The 21,826-nt window shown below is 52.2% G+C and overlaps 2 protein-coding genes across 7 annotated transcripts in view; one reads left to right on the forward strand and one right to left on the reverse strand.

Annotated features, from left to right (window-relative positions):
- The window catches only part of SIK2 (salt inducible kinase 2), a 125,748-nt gene extending 113,621 nt beyond the window's left edge, over positions 1-12,127 (forward strand). The window contains exons 10-15 of one of the 4 annotated variants that reach the window (XM_032358851.1): positions 6,685-6,913; positions 7,375-7,659; positions 7,803-7,966; positions 8,650-8,757; positions 9,252-9,343; positions 10,028-12,127. In XM_032358851.1, the coding sequence (XP_032214742.1) occupies positions 6,685-6,913; positions 7,375-7,659; positions 7,803-7,966; positions 8,650-8,757; positions 9,252-9,343; positions 10,028-10,664 (1,515 nt within the window). In that variant the 3' untranslated portion in view covers positions 10,665-12,127. Of the gene's footprint in view, positions 1-6,684; positions 6,914-7,374; positions 7,660-7,802; positions 7,967-8,649; positions 8,758-9,251; positions 9,344-9,661 lie in introns of all 4 variants that reach the window. The other 3 variants (XM_032358852.1, XM_032358853.1, XM_032358854.1) reach the window with 3 other exon arrangements.
- Positions 10,694-21,826, reverse strand: part of PPP2R1B (protein phosphatase 2 scaffold subunit Abeta) — a 35,803-nt gene continuing 24,670 nt past the window's right edge. Inside the window, exons 15-17 of one of the 3 annotated variants that reach the window (XM_032358857.1) lie at positions 21,215-21,336; positions 14,055-14,135; positions 10,694-13,397 (exon numbers count right to left, since the gene is read on the reverse strand). In XM_032358857.1, coding sequence (XP_032214748.1) covers positions 13,305-13,397; positions 14,055-14,135; positions 21,215-21,336 — 296 coding nt within the window. In that variant the 3' untranslated portion in view covers positions 10,694-13,304. Of the gene's footprint in view, positions 14,156-21,214; positions 21,337-21,826 lie in introns of all 3 variants that reach the window. The other 2 variants (XM_032358858.1, XM_032358855.1) reach the window with 2 other exon arrangements.

Genomic DNA, 21,826 nt, shown 5'->3' on the forward strand with positions numbered 1-21,826 from the left:
ATGCCCTTAGCTGGTCTGATCAGGAAGGTGTGGGTTAACCGTCAGAGCTGGGAATTGAGGGGTGCGCAGAATAGGGGCGGACGGCGTTTTGGTGGAAGGGATAGTCTGAGCAAGCAGATGTCAGGGAAACTTAAGTCCGTCCAAAAGCAGTAGCCCCGTGTGTGTGTGAGGAAGAGGGGAGATGGAGGGGGGTTGGGTGAAGTGCAGACGAGCAGCTCTGCTTTGAACCGCAAGCCCGAGCGCACCAGCTTTTCCTCCGGGCTGCCGTCCGCGGCAGGAGGACGCGTGCCAGGGTTGTCAAGAGAAGGTTTCACAGGGACTTCTTCAGCGTAGGAGGAAACAAGTGAAGGTTTTTGGTCAAGGAAGCCGCCAAATGCATGTTGTGCTTCAGAAATTAGCTGGAAGGTCCATAGCCTGCGTTGGATGGGGACAAGGGCAGTGGCGGCTTCGAGCAGTGTGCCCAGCGGGGAGACGACGAGGGCCTGCACTGGGCTCGCGTGCGGGAAACTGCAGGGGAGGGAGGGGCCGATGTGAGATTGTGCGGCCAAACGGATCGACTGTTCCGTCCGAGAAACAAAGTCCGAACTCATACCAGTATGTCTGGAGGTCGAGCTGATTCACAGGTTAGGTAATGTGTTTAGCTAAACCATAGTCAAGGCAGCTTGAGGCCAGTCTGCACTGTCACGTGTCAGGCTGAGTTGGTGACGGTGAGTTCATGTCCATGTCCCCGAGGACGAGGCCACTTCCCGCGGACAGTCTATTTTCTCTGCCTGTGGTTGCCTAGACGATGTTCAGTCACCTCATTGACTTTCACATTCTCACCTAGAAATTAAGCTATAAATTGGGACAACATAATTCATTTATTTTTAAGATCTAATTCCGTTGAAAAAATTAAAATGCATTCTGCTGTAAGCTTATCTGTGAGGGCATCAGGCCTGAAATACAGATTGGGCACTGTCTGCTGTATTATATAGGGCAAGCTATTTTTAAAGCTTGTGATTGTTACCGTAACTAGGAAACAGACAGGAAATGAATGATTTTGTGAACGATAAAGGCAGGAGCTAGATGCAGTATTTGCATTTGTAGGAACAGCAGTAACGCGCTGGATGCGGCCACCTACAAGGGCAGGGCTCCGCGGGCCCTCGGCCAGGCCACTCACATCCACTGGTCTTAGCTGTGGACTATTTCGTTGATGTCGGGGAAAATGCTGATCCCTCTGCAGCTTTGGGGACCCGTCAATAAATGCACACGCATGGAGCTGCAGGGCCACAGCTCTGTGGTTCACAGGGCCTCACTCGCATTTACTGGGACACCCACTTCTGTCTCCTGCAAGATGCTTCCTAAATGAATGTATTGTTCGTTCATTTCTACCCCCAGTTGGTGACAGGTATTGGCATCACAGAGATTTTACCTCTCCTTTTCTCGTGGAAGCCTTAAAATCGTCAGTAAAATAGGGAGTCGGCCTTGAAACATTGGTTTGGGGCTCCTCCAAAAACTACCACCTTTCTGAGACCACTACCCAACTCTGAGCAGAACTGAGACCCCCCCACCCCGTGACAGACCATGTTGGGGGGGCAGGTGCACAAACCCTCCAGAGGCAGCCTTTCTCTTTTAAGGGTTTCTTTGAGGGTAACCAGCTTCTTTCCAGTTTCATTGAGAAGTAATTGGCATGCATCATTGTGTACGTTCAGGGTGTACAGTCTGATGGTTTGATCACACGTACCACAGCCGCAGGTTCAGCTACCGTCCATCTTCTCGCATAGATTCAATAGAGAAGAAAAGGAAAAAAATTCCTTTTGATGAGAACTCTCAGGATTTATTGTCTTACAACTGACCTGTGTGTCGTACGCAGCATCAGCTGTAGTCATCATGGCACACATCCCGTCTCTGGCGCTTACTTACCACCCGAGGCTTGTGCCTCACCTTCCTGCAGTGCCCCCTCCCTCTGTCCTCGGCCTCTGGTGCCCACACGTCTGCTGTGCTTCTGTGAGCATGCTGCCGTTCTTCTGGTTTTTTCAATTCCACATCTAAGTGACATCATAGAGTACTGTCTTGCCCTGACTGACTTCATGGACCATAATGCCTTCCAGATCCATCCCTGTTGTTGCAAATGGTACGATTTCCTTGGTTTTTCGTGGCTGAGTAATATTCCTGTTGTGTACAAATAGCACAACTTGTAGATCTGTTCATCTGTTTGTGGACACTTACGTTGTTTCCATGTCTTGGCTTTGGCAGCCCTGATACCTTCCTGAGTTAATGTCTTCATTTTCTTTGGATATAGGAAGAACGCCATTTATACACACACACACACCATCTTAATCACTTTTAACATTGTATTAGAAATTATAATAAGAGGATTTCCCAGGCTCTTTCATAGCTGGGTAACTGAGCTGGGAAAATAAACGTGTTCCAGGTCTGTTTCCTCTAAAACTAAGAGTAGGTCTGAAAAGGATGTATCCCTAAGGCTTTGTAAAAGGGAGACAATTAACACTTTTACTTCTGAATTTGAATTTTTTAATTTATAATTGAAAAAATAAAACCAGTCAGAATCACACATGGAAAATTCAGAGAGGGATAAAGGAAAAATTATTCATAATCCCACTACCCAAATATAAGCATAATTCGAAACGTTCCTAAGAGAGGATTATAGATGGGTGGATAGATGAGTGTAGAGTAGCTCAGTCAGTAGGTAGACTTGTTAAAACAAAATTATGCTATATTCTTTTTTTTTTTTTAAGATTTATATATTTGACAGAGATCACAAGTAGGCAGAGAAGCAGGCAGAGGGAGAGGGGGAAGTAGGCTCCCCACTGAGCAGAGAACCCGATGTGGGGCTCAGTCTCAGGACCTGAGCCAAAGGCAGAGGCTTAACCCACTGAGCCACCCAGGCGCTCCAAAATTATACAATATTCTATGTAATTTTGTATGTTGCATTTACATAATGTAACATCATGCACCTTTTTCCAGATTTTGAAATCGGAAAGTATAAGTTAGTAGAGCCTAGTACATTGTAGATAAACCCATATTTAATTACTATTTTTGGCCATCAGGTACTTTAAATTTTTTTGGTATCCTTAAATGTGCCTTAGGTAAATGTCCTTGTGTTTAAATCTTTGTGCCCTGATTAATTCCTCAGGATAAATTTCTAGAATTGGGACTATCCAGTTCTTTCTTTCTCACCTGGTTCTCTGTTTATTTTCATTTTCCTCAAGATGATAAAAAATGCTTTAAAAGAATATGGGGTAATTTTATTTTCCTGCCTTTAAAATTGTTACTGTTGTAAAGCATTCTTTTTGGTCAGGAAATAAGAGTAAGGGATACGGTATTTTAGTTAATCTTCTCCAACAGCCACTGTACACGTGAGAGAAACTGAGCTTTATAGACACTCAACAGTCTGCGGGGAAAGGGTGGCACTGAGGCTCAGCCCGCACCACCTCAGGACGCGCCAGCCTGCCGGGCGCTGAGGATGCGCAGGAAGGAAGACACGCTTGGCCCCCAGGTTCACTGGCTGATACCGGGCCCTGGTCTGCTGTCTTCGTCAGCTCAGGTCACCATAGCACAACCACAGGCTGGGGGGCTAAGCCGCAGAAATCTCTTTCCTCACAGTTCTGGAAGCTAAAAATTGAAGATTGAGATGAAGGTTGTGACCAATTTTATTTGTGGTGAGGACATTTTCCTGCCTTGTAGAGGAGGACTGCCTTCTCTCTCCCTCCTCCCCTGGCATCTGCTCTCCGCTCACGTGGGAGCTTCCTGGTATCTTTTCTTCTAAGGACACTGATGCTACCAGGGCAGGGCTCCGGCCTTGTCATCCTGGTTTACCTACTGCCCCTTGGAGGCTGCTTCTCCAGATACAGTCACCCTGGGGACGGGGGTTTCCATATACGAATTTGGTGGTAGAGACACAAGTATTTGATCCTTAACAGTCTGCCAGTCTTCTGTGCTAGAATCTTGTATTTCGTGGTGGACTCCGGTGTTAATCAGATCATGGCAGAGTTTCTCAGCGTCTGATTTCCGCATGTGTATCGTCTATTGAATTGAGGTCTCTTACTGGGAGTGATCGATCAAGGGACGCCTGGGTGGCTCATTCGGTTGAGCGTAAACTCCTGATTTCAGCTCAGGTCATGCTTTCAGGGTCCTGAGATCGAGCTCGGTGTTGCGCTCCATGTTCCACGAGGAGTCTGCTTGGGATTCTCTCTCCCTCTCTCTGCCCACCCCGCCCCCCACCCCCACTCCACGCTCACACACTCTTAAAAAAGTGATCATTTGAGCTTTAAAGACAAAAACATTGTGTTATAAAATGTCCATTTCACCCATGGGTCTTGAGGCCCTGTAATTTACAGTCAGCCTAGAGTATGTCCTAGAGCAAAAGTCTCACTGCTAGTATCTTAGGTCACATAGGTAGATCAGCCCAGTATCAGTCATGAAATCCTAGGGCTGAATTTGTTCTCTCAAGACCCTGGATAAATTGGCAGGCAAGGGTGGTGTGACTATCACCTGTTTCAGGAAATGAACTTACAGCTGATGCTGTTCACACCTATTAACTATGTATGAGTGAGGGCCCCCCACGGTGCTTTCTGATTTAATCATCATCAAACAGCATCTGAAAAACCAAAACCAGATCATTGTTTCCCAGAATGAAAATGAATTGAGCAAATGTTTTTAAATAAAAGACATCATTCCCTGTTGTAGTCTAGAGGAAGGAGCTAATTTATACGCAGAGAATTTAAGAATGTAAATTTAGGGGGACTGCAAGGTCCTCTGAGTGCTCCAAAAAAGAGGACTATCCTCTATTAGGAAAAAATAACCTGGTTGCAAGGCCGTGCCGTGAGAAATAGCTGGTACAAGTCTAACAGGCCACAGAAGTGGAACGGCACGCGGCGCCGGGGCTCAGGCCGTTACGCATGTGCCTTCGGCTCAGGTCATGATCCCAGGGTGCTGGGATCGAGCCCCGCATAGGGCTTCCTGCTCAGCGGGGAGCCTGCCTCTCCCTCTGCCTCTGCCCCCCCCCCCCCCCCGCTTGTGCTCTCTCGCTCTCTTGCTCTCAAATAACATCTTTTAAAAAAAAAAAAAGGTGTAAAGATGCTTAGTGGATACTTACTCAATACCAGTCTTTTTCTCTGTTGCTTTACTCATTTCTAAATCCTCCTTGGTGTTTCTCAGAAAACTGTTAGTAGAGAGTTAAGGAACCTATATGTACAAATCGAAGTTCCCCAAGAGCCATTCTTTCCTGCAACTATTGAGTGTCCAGACAGGGGACACCTACCTAGGGGAGGGCCAACGGGAGCCTGAAAGTCACTGGCCAGATCTCAGTTTTTGTTTCTGGTGCCAGGTGGGGAAGGTCAGTCTTCGTGTAGAAAGAAAGCATTGGCCACGCTTCCTGTTAAATAGGCACTTGTCGCTTTAAAACCCTGTCATGCATGAGCCACCTTGTCCAAGTAGTGGCTGCAGCCGCAGGAGTTTTTCTGGACTAGCCGTCCCCTCCCCCAAGCAGACAAAGCTCTGAGTCACCCACAGTCTCCCTTTCCAAATAAAGGGCCTCACAGTGCCTTCAGATTGGTTGCCATAAGAGGCAAGTTTGTTCTGTGTCTGGCACTGGGGTGTCCCACGTCACCTCTCACATCCATGAGCTTCTGGTGCTTCTGAAAGAAGCGGTAGCTCTACCTGGCACACCACAGGTGAGAGCAGCACTGAGAACCCATGTCCTGCGACTGGCTGGCCCCGGGCAGCTATTCCCGGGAGAAAACGGATTGATTTGTGGGGCGGGGGGTGGGGGGGGCAGCTTCGGTCATGAAGTAAAGAACTGCCTCGTCGCTGGGGCTCTTGGCAGCCAGACCTCGCGGCCACAGCTCCCCTTTGTCTGCCGGCTGTGCCCGCGTGAGGTGGTTGGGTTGGCAGCCGCAGAGGGCAGAGTTCCCGCTCGCCCGGGAGCTGCGCTGAGCTCACCCCGTGGGGTAGGAGCTGTGGATACCGTGTGTGTTGCTGGAGGAGGGAGAGTTCAGTGCGCTGGTGCTCATTAACCTCTGCTGGAATTTTGGGGCTGTGAGTCATTTGTTATTCTATAATGGAAGACTTTGGCTCTTTGCCATTTCAATTTTTTTCTTCACTCCTTTTTGTGGTATCAGTCTGTCTTTAAAGATTTCTTTTTCCATTCCCCAGGCAGAGAGAACCAATTAAAGACTAAATCAAATGGGCAGGTACTTAAATTATGAACATAAAAGTATGTCTGGAACCTTCCAGAATGTTTTGTGGTGGAAAATTAGAAGAATGCTAGTGGCTACTCTTTCTTCTTAGCCATGCAGGTTTTTTTATTTTTTTATCTCCTCCATCCCCCTCATCGTTTCCCTTATTTAAAAATAATAATCATAATAACTGGTAGGCCTCAAGCTAATATGTCCCTATTCATCTGGAAACCACTAAAAAAAATTGTTTATTATAATAATGATGACTCAGAGAAACGTGGGAGGCAGTGCCAGTTTGGGTCATAAAGGGCCCCTGTCTCTGAGAGCTGCAGCTGACTTGCCTTAACGCCCAATCTACATGTTGTCATCAGTAACAAATATGTACATTTTTAACATTTTACTTAATTTCTACTTCACCACAAGTCTTGACATTTTTTCCTGTGTGGGTTTTTTTAACATCTCAGAGGAGCAGCCACTGATGATTTCCTCTCACTGTGACATTCAGGTAAACGGCTGTCTGCTGGACCCCGTGCCGCCCGTGCTAGTGAGGAAGGGGTGCCAGTCGTTGCCCAGCAACATGATGGAGACCTCCATCGATGAAGGGCTGGAGACTGAGGGAGAGGCTGAGGAAGACCCCAGCCAGGCCTTTGATGCGTTCCAGTCCACACGCAGTGGGCAGAGGCGGCACACTCTGTCAGAAGTCACCAATCAGATGCTCGTGGTGCCCGGTTCAGGTAGGACTGCGTCTGCACAACACACACTCCTGCCCCAGTCTCCAAGAAACAGGACACCCCTGCTTAGAATGCCACCTATGTCTTACGCCTTCCTGGCCCACGTTCGGAGGCTCTAGGCTCAAGTCTGCTCAGCGGCCACCAAAGAGGATAACGAGGCATCCCTGGGCTGGCTCCCCCAGCCGCCGAGACCATCGGAGTGCCGTGCGATCCAGCAAGGACTCTGGCTGAGATCTTAAGGGCACAGGTTTGGGGGGTTTACCCCACTGAACATACCCGAAGCTGATTAAATGGACATGTAAAAAGTTTCTGGAAAGGTGTTTTGGTGGGAGACTGGAGATTACGGATGCCGTAGCTTTGCAGACTCAGGCCAGTTCTGTCCTGTATCCCATGCTCAGAGGAGCTGCTGTCTGCTGTTGGTCTGACCTTTTGGTTTGTTTTCGTTTTGTTCTTTTCTCTTAAAGGGAAAATTTTCTCCATGAGTGACAACCCCTCCCTTGACAGTGTGGACTCAGAGTATGATATGGGGTCTGTTCAGAGGGACCTGAACTTTCTGGAGGACAACCCTTCCCTTAAGGACATCATGTTAGCCAATCCGCCCTCCCCACGCATGACGTCTCCCTTCATCAGCCTGAGACCTGCCAACCCAGCCATGCAGGCTTTGAGCTCCCAGAAGCGAGAGGCCCACAACAGGTCACCAGTGAGCTTCAGAGAGGGCCGCAGGGCGTCGGATACCTCCCTTACCCAAGGTGACCGGCCACTCTCTCCTGGGGCTCCTAACACTCTCTGGCTGTAGGGCTTGAGGGGGGGTTGTGGCCATGTTGGTTTCATGTCTCTGGTCACCGGAAGACCTTGTGCATTTAAATTGTTTGGTCATTGTTCTCTGCTTCAGGAATTGTGGCATTTAGACAACATCTTCAGAATCTGGCCAGAACCAAAGGAATCCTAGAACTGAACAAAGTGCAGCTGCTCTACGAACAGCTCGGACCAGAGGCAGACCCGGACCTGGCACCTGCTGCCCCTCAGCTCCAGGACCTCGCCGCCAGCTGCCCCCAGGTGCGTGCTCCCTTCCATGGGGGCTCTGAGTGTGAGGCATGGCCTCGTCCCGAAGGAGTGTCCTATCACTTTGAGGACCGACTGGAGTCCCAGAGCACACAGTTCATTTTGGAGCGCTCACAGCCTGAAAGCTTTCCTTGTCGCTGCCACAGACAGGTTAGCCCTGTCCACACTGGTCCCTGGTGATTAGTACCATGAGGAGGTGTAGACGCTCTCCAGCTGTGGTTGGTGCTAGGGCAGATTTTATATGAACGACTTCTGTTCGTGTCACTGAACTCCCCTCCCCCAGCACATACACACAGATAGTGACAGAAATGCAAAGCTTACCACTTCATTACATAAGTGAAGTAGTTATGCTAAAAATGACCCCCAAAATACTGCTTTTATCCAACACATTTTATTTTGAACCTATTTTCAGTGCATCACGGAAATTCTAGCATTTGATGCCCACATGAAGGTCAGGGTCTCCTGGTGACATCAAGAGCCTTTGCCACAGTACCGACTAGGTAATCGTTCACTACAAAGTGATTAACCCCCAGCCGACTAGTTATGTGAAAAGCTTTGAGTCTTACGTCTTAGAGTTGGGAGTTCCTCTTGGACATTTACGAAGATGCTTAAACGAAGAATTGAAACTCTTTCCCACATGGAGAATTGAAAATGTTTTCATCCCCCTTGCTCCTCAGGAGGAAGTTTCTCAGCAGCAGAAGACAGTCTCTGCCGTGCCCGGCAGTGTGCATCCACAGCTTTCCCCTCGCCAGAGCCTGGAGGCGCAGTATCTCCACAGACTCCAGGTAGGACCCTCCCCCTTGTTAACGCTCACAGTGCTTGGCCACAGTCCGCTGTTTTGCACAACAGAAACAGGTTGCTTTTAAAGTTATGCTTGTTAATGAATAATAAAATGGAAATCTCAATCCAACAAAATTTTACTATCCGCTCTTACATTAATGCCTGAAAACCTTTAAAAATGGTACACATGATTCAGTGGATGCTGTGGCCTTTGCTGTCAAGATTTAACTCCACTCTTCTCATTGTGCTTCATCGCGCTGAGCCTTGTAGTTCTAGAGGACTCTGAGAAGTGGAAAAACGGACGCCGGTCCAAGCTGGGGCAGCACAGGCCCACTGCCCCGGTGCTGCTGGGCCTCGGGAGCGAGTGTCCACGCCCTCACCCTGCACAGATTCGGGAGGACACAGTTGGCCTTGTCTTCCAGGCAAACAGGACTGTCCAGTGACTTCATCCTAGATGACTTCATATTGTCACACTCATCTTCTTTTTCTGCTCTCCCAGAAGCCCAGCCTTCTGTCAAAAGCGCAGAACACCTGTCCGCTGTACTGTAAAGAGCCACCGCGGAGCCTCGAGCAGCAGCTGCAGGAACACAGGTGAGAGAGGGTCCCTTTCTTTGTTGAGGATTTCACGAAGCCAGACGATTTCCCCCCCCTTTCGCTGGCGCTTCTACCTCCACTGAGACACAGGTTTCAAGACCTGATCACTGATGCAGACAGTCCATTGTTCACGGAGATGGGCCTGGCAGGAGATGGCAGGCCTGCGTTTGTTTCCTTTCCCTTCTAGTGTTCTCCTTTGGGGTACGAATAGACCTAGCTTTCAGAATCCATGTCCTGCGGCAGCGTAAGTGGGCTCTGCGGCAGGGAGGGCCTCTGTCGTCTCTTGCAGTAATTCATGTCCTCACGCCTCTCTAGGAGAAGCAGCCTGGCCAGTGTACAAGTACCCTGTTCTGTCAACCTACAGCCACCCCCAGAGGCCAGGCGTTCCCCGCTTTAAAACACTCCAGCTAGGAAATCAGCCTCTCGCTTCACAGGGAGAAAAACTTGGTCTCAGAGAAAATGAATTAGTGTTCACTGTAGCACCAAGGGTTCCACCCGAATTGGGGGACCAAAATGTCTGCTATATGAAACCAGACACAGCTGCTTCCTACCCCCGTTTCTTTTGTTGTTTTTTGTTTTTTCTGCTGCGGAAAAGAAGTGGGAGGACTGATCCTGGATTTATATAAAATTGCCATCACTGAGGAAGATTTGAAATTCTTTCTTTTGCTGTTGCCACTTTAGACTCCAACAGAAGCGACTCTTTCTCCAGAAACAGTCTCAGCTACAGGCCTACTTTAATCAGATGCAGATAGCAGAGAGCCCATACCCGCCGCCCGGTCAGCAGCTGCCCCTGCCCCGCCAGGACACGTCCACGCCGTCCCCGCAGCCCCCGCCTTTCAGCCTGCCCCAGCCCCTGAGCCCCGTGCTGGAGCCCGCTTCTGAGCAAATGCAGTACAGCCCCTTTGTCAGCCAGTTCCAGGAGCTGCAGCTGCCCCCCCTGCCCTCGGCACCCCGGCCCCGGGCTCCTCCGCTGGCCGTGCACCTGCAGCCACCCCCGCCGCCGCCGCCACCGCCGCCCCCGCCGCCCCCGCCGCAGGCCAGAGCCACCCCGGCCCCCTTACAGTTCTCCTATCAGACTTGCGAGCTGCCGGGGGCTGCCTCCCCGGAGCCAGACTACCCCGCCGCTCCCTGCCAGTACCCCATGGAGGGGGCGCCGCAGAGCAGCCTGGCTGCACAGGACTGTCCCCGGGACTCGGGACTGCAGGAGGCCCCCTCCAGCTACGACCCTCTAGCCCTCTCAGAGTTCCCTGGACTCTTCGATTGTGAAATGCTGGAGGCTGTGGACCCACAGCACAGTGGCTACGTCCTGGTAAACTAACCTCAGGACAGGAAGTGAGGCGGGTCCAGTGAAGGAAGAATGTGTGTTTCTATTTTTATTCCAGCCTTTTCAATTTAAAGCTTATTTTCCTGCCTTCTCACAAATGGAGAAAAAGTAAGTTGCCCACCTGGAATCAGAGGGCCTGGCCGGGCCACGTGTCTCTTTCTCCTGGCTCTGTCCCACCACAGTCCTCTGGGGCCAGTGCGGAGCAGAGCGGTAGCCGAAGTCGTGTCCTTCTAGCAGGCAGAGCCCACTCTCACAGGAAGCACTGACAGAGGCTTTTAGGAGAAGACATCCAGACCTAGGTTTTCTGTAGAACACCACCAACTCGTTATCGAGGGAAACCTTGGTGGAAGCAGGAAAAACTGTGCCATTAGATAGGGGCAAAACCAAAACAGAACAACATGACACCAGATTTTTCACTGAAGCCGAGCAACACACATTCTGTTACACAAGTCGAGAATATGTAATGGGCTTTGATGCACAGGAAGTAAAGGAAAAGCTGTGCTTTGTCATCGAGTCCTCAGTCTGAAGCCGCTGCTTCCGGATGTCCCCGAGACCACTGCAAAGAAGTGGAACGTGAGCTTCGTTTCTGGGGCCCGAAGTCACAGATGGCACTGACCCCTGGGACGGGCGGTCGTCTCCACTTGGGAGCAGTGACAGTCCTCTTTCGAAGGTTCCCTGGGGTGCAAAGTGGACTCAGGCTCCAACGCGGTCACCTGAAGAACCACGAGACCCAGCACAGCGGAGGTAGGGGCGGACAACAAGGAGCCCTCGGGAGCAGCGGCCCTGGGCCAAGGGAAGACGGGCTCTTCCGGCTGAGTCTTTGGTGTAAACTGCTGGTCTGGGACGGTTGATCTCCAGAGGACCTGGCGTCTCTTTTAAAATGTAGTAACTACTCTGACTTTACCTTCTGTGTTGCTAGTAGTTTGTTGAGCTTTGTATGTTTGGACAGTTTCATAGGGCTTAGGAATTTCAAGGACAAGAAACATGAACTTTGATCTCCCATGTGAAGTGGTAGTGCTGTGCCTTTTTTCCCCCCAGATCATGCTTTAATTCTTTCTTTTCTGTAGAAACCAACAGTTTTCCATTTATGTCAATGCTAAATCCAAAGTCACTTCAGAGTTTGTTTTCCACCATGTGGGAATCGCATTCTTAATTTCCTTAGAAGTTTTGACTTGTAACAAAACGTTCAAGTATTACAGCAATATTTAAAACCACAAATGTGTTAACCATCTAGCGGATCAGCTGTCAAAACACGTGCTATGACTAGTGAAAACGTAACCTTAACTCTTACAGTTCTCTCACCAGAGTAAGTAAAAGTAAGTAACGCGCCAGCTAGTTAACTATAGACCTAGAAGTAACAACCTGTCACTCGGACAGCAACATCCCAGTGTTACAAACCCAGTGTTATTGACAAAGACTGTCGTTTCTGTCCTGTAGAACGGCTTGTCCTAGCAGCAGATGAATGCGCTAAGCACAAAGCATCACAAAGCACAAAGAAGAGAGACACTACCATGCTGCATCCAGAAACACCTTTAAGTTGCCTTTCCTCGTTGTAGTGGGTGCCCCGGCCCAGCCGCTCCCAGCGGGGGTGAGGGGAGCAGTCCTTGGTCCCGGCTCTGGTGGGTGCCAGGACGCGCCACAGAAGTGCTCTGCTGGGGGAGCATTCAGGCCTTAGCAAGAGGGTGCCCTGGAGGGCGGTCGTCTTGTGATTTAACGGCTCACGAAGATCCAGTAGGAAAGAATTCTGTTCCTTCTGTGGATTGTTTATTCCTCCTCATGCTTAAACATCATTTAAGCCATCCTTTCATTAAGATCTCTAATCTGTTTTCAGTCTTCGCAAAATAAATAAGCCAGTTATGAAATAGGGCTTGATTTAACTAAAGGATAGTTTTCCAAAATCTACTACAGAAGCACTGTCATGTTTATGAAATTAAAATGCCTTCTGGTCTGAACCTGGGGCGGCAGGAATGGTACTCACAGGCCGACACCGAGACCTGCCCGCCGCACCCCCCCCCACCACCTCCAAAAGGCCATAAGCCTTGGAGCGGCGGCCAAGTGGCGAGGCGAGCCCAGGGCACTGCGGAGAGGCTGGTGGCGGTCAGAGGGCCTAGAGCTGCCGTGGGAAGCTCCCGGCAGGGGCCAGCGTGGGAGACACCAGACAGACCAGCAGCACGTCAGACCCAGGGGTGTAAGCTATTTGCTTTGCTCATTTCAAGCAGAAATCAGGAAATTCCGTAACGAACCGTCTTTACTGAAAGGCAAGCTGGTGAGAGGAGACTGGTGATGGCCGGTCACGTGGGCTCCCAGCCCTGTGGGATCACCTCCAGGGCTCTAACCCTGACCGGGGACCTCTGGACACTTCCGAGCAGCTTCCACACTAAAACAACAGTAAGGCGGCTTCGTATACTGCTCTTTTTACGAGAGGCTACTTTGAAATAATGACTTTCTTTCCAGTTTGTTTCACGTAAGCAGTGTGTACACTACTGTATAGTAATCATTAGCTTTATTATCTTGTAAACCAGGCTCCTCTGAAGAGACTTTGGTGAGATGAACGTGAGGTAAAAATTTCATTCGGCAAAAAGTGCAATATGTGTGGTACTTTATTTTTTATGTTCTTTTTTTAATCCAGGGGTATTAGTCTCTGCTTTGGGAAAAATGCACTAGTTCTGCAATTTCCAGTTGGGCAAGTGTGTCTCTAGTATTTACATGAAACTGATGTGCTGGTCCCTGTAAGGCAAGTAGAGCACGTTACCACGACAGAAGTGCAGGCGGGCGCTTGCCAAGTCCCTGGGGAGCTACGCTGACCCTGGGGCAGAAGGCTTTCAACAGCCGCCCCTTTCCACTATCCAGTCAGAGACACACATCTGGGGCCCCTGGGGGGAGGATGAGGACATGGCGCTGAAGGAAAGTTCTGGTAGGGACAAAACCCTTCCCTTCCATGTCAAACTTTGCTCCCAGGAAGGAGAAAGTCGACTCCCTCTCTTCCTCAGAAATAAAGACCTGAGGCCCTCCGATGCGCGGCGTCTGCCCCCCACCCCTTCTCCCGCCCACTGTCATTAGCACCAGAGTCGGGGAGTGCTTGGAGTTGGCAAGGGTGGGAATGCTCTGCTAGGAAGTGCCGGGGATGGGCGGGGGGGGGGGGGGGGGGGGGGGGGGGGCTCCAGTGGCTCAGGAGTGCGGCCCATGCGGGTTCCCTGAGGGAACTGGCAGCTCTGGGTGACCTTCGGAAGGCTGTCAACAGTCAAACCTAAGCACCCTTTTGGTTTAAAGGAAATTCATCCCTCAGGCCTCTTTTCCACATTCCTCCTCTAGCAACGAGACAGAGGGCACTCTGACCGCTCTGGTCCCGGGGGCAGGGGTGGTCTCCCCGCGCGGGGAGCTTACCTTGGCCGCGTCTGTACCCCTGAACCGGGCTGCCTCTACTGTCTCCTCGGAAACCACCCGAGCCGCTCGCTCTCTGTGTGCCTAGACATCAAAGGGACAAACTGGAGAACAGGTAGTAAGTTGGAGTCACTGCATAGGCAGGGGTCTTTGATCGCTGTGCTGCTTCTGGAAATTTTAACAGAACTTCTCAGAGTGGTGTGTGGAAGACAAGAGCAGCACTGTCTGCCTCTGTGTCAAAACTGGACAAAGTCTTTAAATGTATGTGTCCCCTCTGACAAGTTCAGTTGTAGGGTCCCGCCTGCCTGGGGTCCCGGGGGGGGGGTCACTAACCACAGAGCCCCCCCTCTGGGCCAGCTGTGGCAGCACAGGGCACCTCCTCCTGCAGACTGGGGGGCGGGGGGTGCGGCCGACCGCTTCCGGCCCCCGCCAGCCTGCCGGTCTGCAAGGAGCAACGGCTCGTATTTGTACGTCCACCACCGAACATTTCACACGGAATCTAAGCCGCACGATGATTCTGTGAAATGAGCCGACGTCTCCAGTCCTCACTTCTTACAGCGGAGGCCACCAGAGCTCGCGGGAGGCTAGGGGAGCGGGCGGAGCTGGGGCCGGCTCGGGGGCTCTTGGCTTCTCCCGGGCTGCTCTTTCCCCTCCGCGGTAGCATCGGACTCGCCATGGCCAACAGCTATCTAAAAGCCCCCATCTCAGTTAAGCACTGGGTAGATGTGACTGTCCCCGCAACCATATTCCCCCCTTGGCAGCTGCCTGGCTTTGGGGCAGGTGCCCCCGAGGTGGCCACACAAGAACAGGCTCAAGAGACACGGAGCCCACGGCCCGCCTTGCCTGCGGGTCCGGCTGACCACAGCGGCAGCTCACATCAGAGAGGGCTGACTCCTCCCGGTCACACAACACAGCGATTTCCTAGAGGAGTCCGTGCGGGAAGGGCACACCCTTCCTGACGGCAGAGGGGCCAAACGACAGGGCTTTGGCTCAGCAGGGCAGGCCCGCAGACCGAGCCACGAAAGGAGGCCCTCAAAGAAGAATCAGGTCTGCAGGAGCGGCAGAACATCTCTCTCCAGGCAAGGTCCATCAAATACGAGTGAAATTAGACACTTTCAGAGAGAAAACAATGAACATTCTTTGAATACTCTGTCTTCTCAGAGGCAAAGTGGGTGGGTAGAGGGGCACAGGAGAAATAGAAGCACAAAAGAACATCATGGAGAAATGGGACCCCAGACTGGAATTCTGTTTTGCGAGCAAGTGGAGCGAACTCAGACCCGCCGCTGGCTGTGTGGGGCCTATCTGGTTCAAGATCTGCTCAGTCAAGGAAATCCAAGTGGCCATGCCTTCCCGCTACTGATGGTGAAAGATCCCCGTCTCCACCAAAATCTCTGGAGGGAAAAGCAGAAGTTTTGCTTCTCTTGGGGACTGCAATTTAAGAAATAAAAGTGATCGAGATATTTGCACTTTGTAGAAAGGGCAAGATTATTTGCTTATTTCTGAAAGGAGGAGGGTGGTCTTTGCTGGATGTTTGGTTTGTGAAAGTTACTTTTGACAAAAATCTGATTGTAGTTCTTTTTTTCCGTGTTTTTTTTTTTTTTTTAATTACTAAGAATGGTGAGTTCAATAGCTTTTGGTATTTTGAGTGCAAATCATAATAGCTCCAATGTAAAAAAAAAAAAATTAAAATGGATCCTGTCCCTCAATGTTAGAAAATTACCTAAAATGCAGTTTAATAAATGATCTTTGTTACCAAGTGGTAATTTACATGGGGTAATGTTCTGCAAGGAAAATGTACTGTTTTTATGTTTTCAACCTAAAATTCAATTAAAATAAAAACAACTTGTTTTTTAAGAGCCTGGGTGATATGAATGTCAGCTAGAGGAGACAGGGCCTTTACCTCATCCGGCTGCGAGTGGAATTTTTAAAGTATGGAAGGTGGCTATGTTCCCTGAGCTCTGGTGCTCATTTCAGGCTACAAAAAGCCAGTGGATAATGTGTTCTCATTGACGTCAGCAGAGTAAATAATACCTTGCTCTGAGATCGCCCGAGTACATGTTAGCCCTGCACGACGCTGATGGAGGCCCAGCCAGCCACAGCTTGCACACGCACAAGACGCTGCCTGCTGCCCCTGGATTCCCGAATCCCTTGTCCGCCCGGTGAAGGCCTCTGTTTCGGAAAGAGGGGAGGCAGGCGCCTTGGGCTCCCCAGGTCCAAGCCAGCTGCAAAGCAAGGGGTGGAACTGGGGCCAGCAAGACGCTGCTTCTTACTCATAACGGCACATCCCGAGGGCCCGTGGAAGGCTCAGCCCTCCCCCAGCACATACACCCTACGGCCCCCTCCCAGGGCTGGGCACCTGCTCAGTGCCCTCGGGTGCCGGAGAATCCATGAGGCATTCGAGGCCACTCGCAGACGTTCAGACTTACCCTAGCCCCAGACCCTGAGTGAAAGGGCAATATTAAATCCTACTTTCTGGCAGCAAGTTCAACTGAGATCTGGTTTCAATCAAACCATTCCGGTTGAGCCCACGCTACAGAACTGAGACTGCTCCTAGACAGGGATCATCTGCTGGTGCAGGGGTGCAGGGGGCGGTCAAGGGCAGGAGGAAAGCAGAGCCCTCTGCACTGACTTGCACTGCCCAGCACCACACACACAGGCGCTCCATCCTGCCCACAAAAGACTGGTACCTTCTTGGGTGACCCAAGAACTTAACTGAGTTTCAACTGCCTCTCAAGGAAAACGATCAATTTCAGTAATGATGTTTTACAAACTTTTCCCTTTCCCACCAAATTTCTCCATCATTTTTGTGTTGCCAAAAACCTCCCCAGGATACAGGCTAAAATACCAGACCTGCCAGCAGAGCCTGGCCAAAGCTAGCCAGCTGGGCCCCTGACCTACATTCCCCAGCACATCCTTCCCTTCTGTGGCCTTTGTGAGCCAGACTTGGCCCAGGGGGCCAGGGAGAGCTCAGCCCCAGACCCCAGGCATCCACCGGGCCAAGCAGGGCCCAGGACTTGCCCACACAGCCAGAGGGACACACTGTCCACAGCCAAGTCAACAGCCTGCCTCTGTTGCTGCTGATGTAGGTCCTATCCAGGCACAGTATGCCCTGCACCCCAAGTCTCTGCTCCTGGCCACCTGCTCCTTCTTGAAGGGAGAATCCACTCACCCTCCCCATCAAGGAGGCTTTGCGAGTTTGACTCAGTTTCTCCTTGCTCCCCACAGATGAGAAAGGAATAGGGGGCCCAAGATGTGGAGAGTGGGCCAGACTGAGAATGGTGACCCTCAGAAGTCAGTCCGTTACCATGCCACGGCCACCCACATAACTGGGAAAGGGGCACAGCTGAATGGAGACGAGCCCCTGAGGCCTCTCCCAGAAGCATGCCACGCAGAGGACCCTGAGCTCACGGGCTCCAGTGATTCTGCAGTGGGAGACCCAAGAGCTGCCCTCTAGTTACCAGAGAAACCCGAATGTGGAGCAGGACACCAGAGCCAGCAGAGGGCCAAAGGGCAAGCAGGCAGCTGCAGGAGGCCCCAGCAACACAAGGGCCTGGCCGGGAGGACGGGGCCCAACTCGCCCAGCCTGCCCTCTGGAGCAGCCAACCAGCCTGAAAGGCCCTCCAGGCAGAGTAGGGCCTGCCCATTCCCCACCAGGGACAGCATGGGGGGCAGCAAAGCACCTCTGACCGTCCTGGCCCTGGCCCCACTGCCAGCCCTGCCACTAACCCAAGCACATCCCGGCAAAAGCTCGTGGTCCCCAGCACTAACTTGGGAACACATCCCGGCAGACTTCACTCCCAGGCTCACTGTAAGGTGCAAGGGCAGCCTGGTCTAGCCCTGCCCTCCAAGCAGAAAGCCCCAAGGAGAGTCCCACCCAGTTCCCCTCGACAGCCCGTCACACCATCTCAGCTCTGCCTGCCTTGCTTTCACTTAACTCCCGACCACCTCATCACAGCTCAGACCGTGGCCGTGGGACACCCATGAAGTCTCTGCACAGGGTCATGGCTGGCCACCCGATCCTGAGCACCTGCTCCAGGTCAAGAATCCAGAACTTTGCCCTGGATTCCTTCATCCTCAGTCGTGAGTTCTGGGCGGCACCAGCCACAGGTACAGCCGACGGAAGAGCATCCACGAGAAGCCACATCCCACCCAGAAGGGGGCTTCTGTCACCAACCTCCAACTTTCAGGTCAAGCTTCTGCATAAAGGGTTGGAAGCCCTGGGAATCTTTCTCGGTTCCCAAAGCCCCACAATGGAGATGGTGCCAAGAGGAGGCCGGAGCCTGACGGCACGGCTCCAACTGGCCTCCCTGGGCTCCAGTCCCTGCTGGCCGTCCTCAGACAGCACTTGGGGCTCCTGCAGCCTTTCCGGGCCTCTTCCCTCCAGGTAGCCAGAGCCAAGCTCCTTAAATAGCCCCTGAGGCCCCCAACTTACTCTCAGTGGCAGGAAAGGGGTTGGGGGGGCAAGGATGAGATAAGGTTCCTCACCCAGGACGCTGGCCCCCCAGAGCTGAGACTCTGGAGCTGTGAGCCCGGGAGGGGGCTGGTGGGAACCCCCCATCAGCACCAAGTGCTGCCTGGGAGCCCAGAGGACAGATGCCTGAAGCAGAGGCCGGAGAGCCTAAGGGGCCTGAGTGACCCAGAGTTCAGGGAAAATAAGGAAAACTGAAAAAAAAAAAAAAAAACCAGAAAAAGAAACCAGGATGGAAGCAGCAATGAGCACAGGAGAGGAGACTGCGCAGGCCAGTGTCCGTGCAGGAGGGACGGCCGGATGGGGGACGAGGAGCAAGGAAGATTCGGGACGGCGGCGCCTATGACCATTATTTACGGAGGCTTCACTTGATTTTAGTCTCCAAACCTGGGCTCGCGTGGAGACTGAATGTCCCTCACAGCTGCTCCTTCCTGCAATAACAAGACTGACATCACTGTTGTCAGGGAAATGGTGTTTTGATTAAAATCATGTGACAGCTACTTTGTGATTCAATAAACAAATCCTCTGTTAACCCTCGCCTGACAGAGGCCTGTCGGCAGCTCGTCATCAGAGGGAAACTGCAGACCGTCCAGGAGGGCAGCCTTGCCACCGGGTGCGGGTGGCTGAGGTGACCAGGGGTCGGCAGGGAGCACGGGGGCAGCCACACTGCTGCTCCCTGGCAGGTCTCTGGAGCGGGGCGGAGGAGGTGGGGGGGAGGTGGCGCATGCGACTCTGAGAAGACTGCTCAGCAGGCTCCTGGGGCCCAGGCAGGTGCCCTTCAACAGAAGAACAAGCCCTCACCTCAGGGCTGTTCTCTCCTGGACCGAGTGGCAGCCCAAGCCCCAGGATGTCCAGTGGCTCCCGTGGGGCCCCAAGACTGGGGGTGTCGGTGGGGGGGGGGGGCAAGGACAGTTCCAGCCTGTTGTCAGCCCTTCAGGCAGAAGGGCAAGTTCGAACCACCGACAGCGAGTGAGGGGTTAAGAATCATTTCTGGTTTGCACTGGATGACTTCCTGGATCACTCACTTGGCTGCCGCCCCTGACACGCAGGGCTCTGCCTGGCAACACTCAATTCCCTTCCATCTCACCCTTGGGGCATTTTCCTTCCGTGACACAAAGGCAGGGAAGGCTCCCGAGTCACAGGGCAAGGGATTGCTCTGGGTTAAAGGATCTGCAGCCTCAGAGGCCTAGCACTACGGGAGACCGCCAAGCAGACAGAAGAGGACTGTGGGGAGGGAGGTTCACAACCACCTGGGTACCAACACCTCCCACCAGGGTAGCGAACACTGAGGGAGATGCCACCGAGTGACAAGTGTCTGCACTCGGTTAGCAAGCCCAGGGCTTGAGGATTGGCCATTAAGACTCCTTACAGCCATCCCGGGGCTGCCTGCAGAGCTGAGCAAGTCTGCCACGGACAGGTCGCCTCAGCTGTCCCACGCTCAGGCCAGAGGCGGATGGCGCACTTAGCGACTTGGCTAGTTGACCCTGAATTTGTAGGAAAACACCTCACACCTTTCCTCCCAAGCAAGGCTGTGGTTGGGCCTAAAAATACATAACTCTTAATTCCTGCTCCTTCGGTGGAGGTGTCTTCCCCCAAGGCCACGCTGTGAAACACAAAGGGCTGACAGCTCAGCCTGTCACCCAGCCCTCCCCACCGCGAAGCGCCTGCTGGGACAGACGGTGACAGCCCAGACCCGACAGGCTGGCGGCTCAGGCCTGAGGCTGAGAGACTGCAGTCCCGCCAAAAAGGAGGACATTCTCAAATGAAGGACCACAGTTTGGGGCCTGGACAACAGGAAAAAGTTCTCATGGCCCCAGTTCACATGAAATGAAGGGAAAGGCATGGAGCTTTAGTAGGCAAGCTTTTCAGTGTTCGAAGCTTCACCAAGCAGACCTACTCGAGTAGATACGGGAATGCCAGTGTCTGCCAAGTCAACAAAATGCAGCTGGACATCCCCACACGGCAGCTGAGGGCCTCGGCGCTGCTTTTCTAGATGGAGCGGATACAACACGGGTCTGAACTGCACAGAGCCATTATAAAGCAGCCTTTTCCCGTAGATACAGTACTGTGCCTCTTATGACTTTCTTAATATGTGTTGTTCTCTCTAGCTGACTCTACTGTAGGAACACAGCACATGATACACACACCAGATAAAAGACGTTCGCCTGTTCATGTTGGTAAAGCCTCTGATCAACAAGCCACCAGTAGTTCAGTTTTGGGGAGTCAGAAGTTCTATGTGGATGTTCAACTGTGTCAGGGCAGGAGGGTGGCCAATGCCCCTCACCCCTGTGGTGTTCAGGAGTCAACTGTAAGCCACCGACCACCCTTTAATGGCCCTAGGGCTGTGGCCAGCACCAGCCTCGATTAACGAACGAGTACTTTCAAGTTCAAAACTTTCTGCACACCTTTTCAGGCTTCAGACCCTTACACGGTCAAAGTGACAGAAATGGTTTGGCCTGGAATGGACAGCTGTAACCAAGTGAGAGCGGTCTGTGGTCTCTGAGGTACATGGAAACAACCTGTTTTCGTAAGTGACTCCTCACCAACTGCCCCGCCCTGTGGGAGCCTTGCCGTCTCTGACAGAGTTAGAGGAACTGCTTCCCGGCCTCACCTGCCAGAGCACCAGGCCACAGTGACAACTCTCCACCCGCGCCTCAGCCCAAGAGAGGAGGACCCAGGTGTCAGTGGCACTTACCTTCCCGGTGTCCTCTCCAGGCCCTCTGGGTCTCAGGAAGTGGTTCTTGTCAGCCCCAGGAGCGCTGGGCTCCTCATTGTCCTTCACAGGAAAATCTAGCTTCGTCAGCCTTTGGGCCACCGCTAGAGATACAGACAGCAGTACGGTAATGTCCGCTGACCAGCCCACCTGCGCTTCCCAGGCGGGACACCCCCAGTTGCTCCAGCACTGCGGTGGGGGAGCACAGGAACCTATAAGCATGTGGGTCCCTGGGCAAAGAAAGCTGGCTCACCCCAGAACCTTCCTGAGGGTGCCTTTCCTTCAAGCACCATGGGAAGTGCCACCGCACTGGGCCTTAGAGTGCCAGCTGGGTACTCCCCCACATCTTGGTCACTGCCTGCCCCAACCAGGAAGAAAGGTCTGGCTCCTTCCAGAACTGGTAACAGTAGTTTCAGAGAACTCTAGAGAAAGAAACAACTTGGCTTTTCTACCCAATGAGTAATTAAACTCCATCCTCCAGATTTCCATCTGAACCGACCATCAGGACATTTCCTGGAAACAGCAGGTTCGCGGAGGCACACGAGGAAGAGTGAAACCACGGCACGTGCAAGGACTGGAGACACTGAGTGGCCA

Source organism: Mustela erminea, chromosome 9, assembly GCF_009829155.1.
Source record: "Mustela erminea isolate mMusErm1 chromosome 9, mMusErm1.Pri, whole genome shotgun sequence".
NCBI classification, from domain to species: Eukaryota; Metazoa; Chordata; class Mammalia; order Carnivora; family Mustelidae; genus Mustela; species Mustela erminea.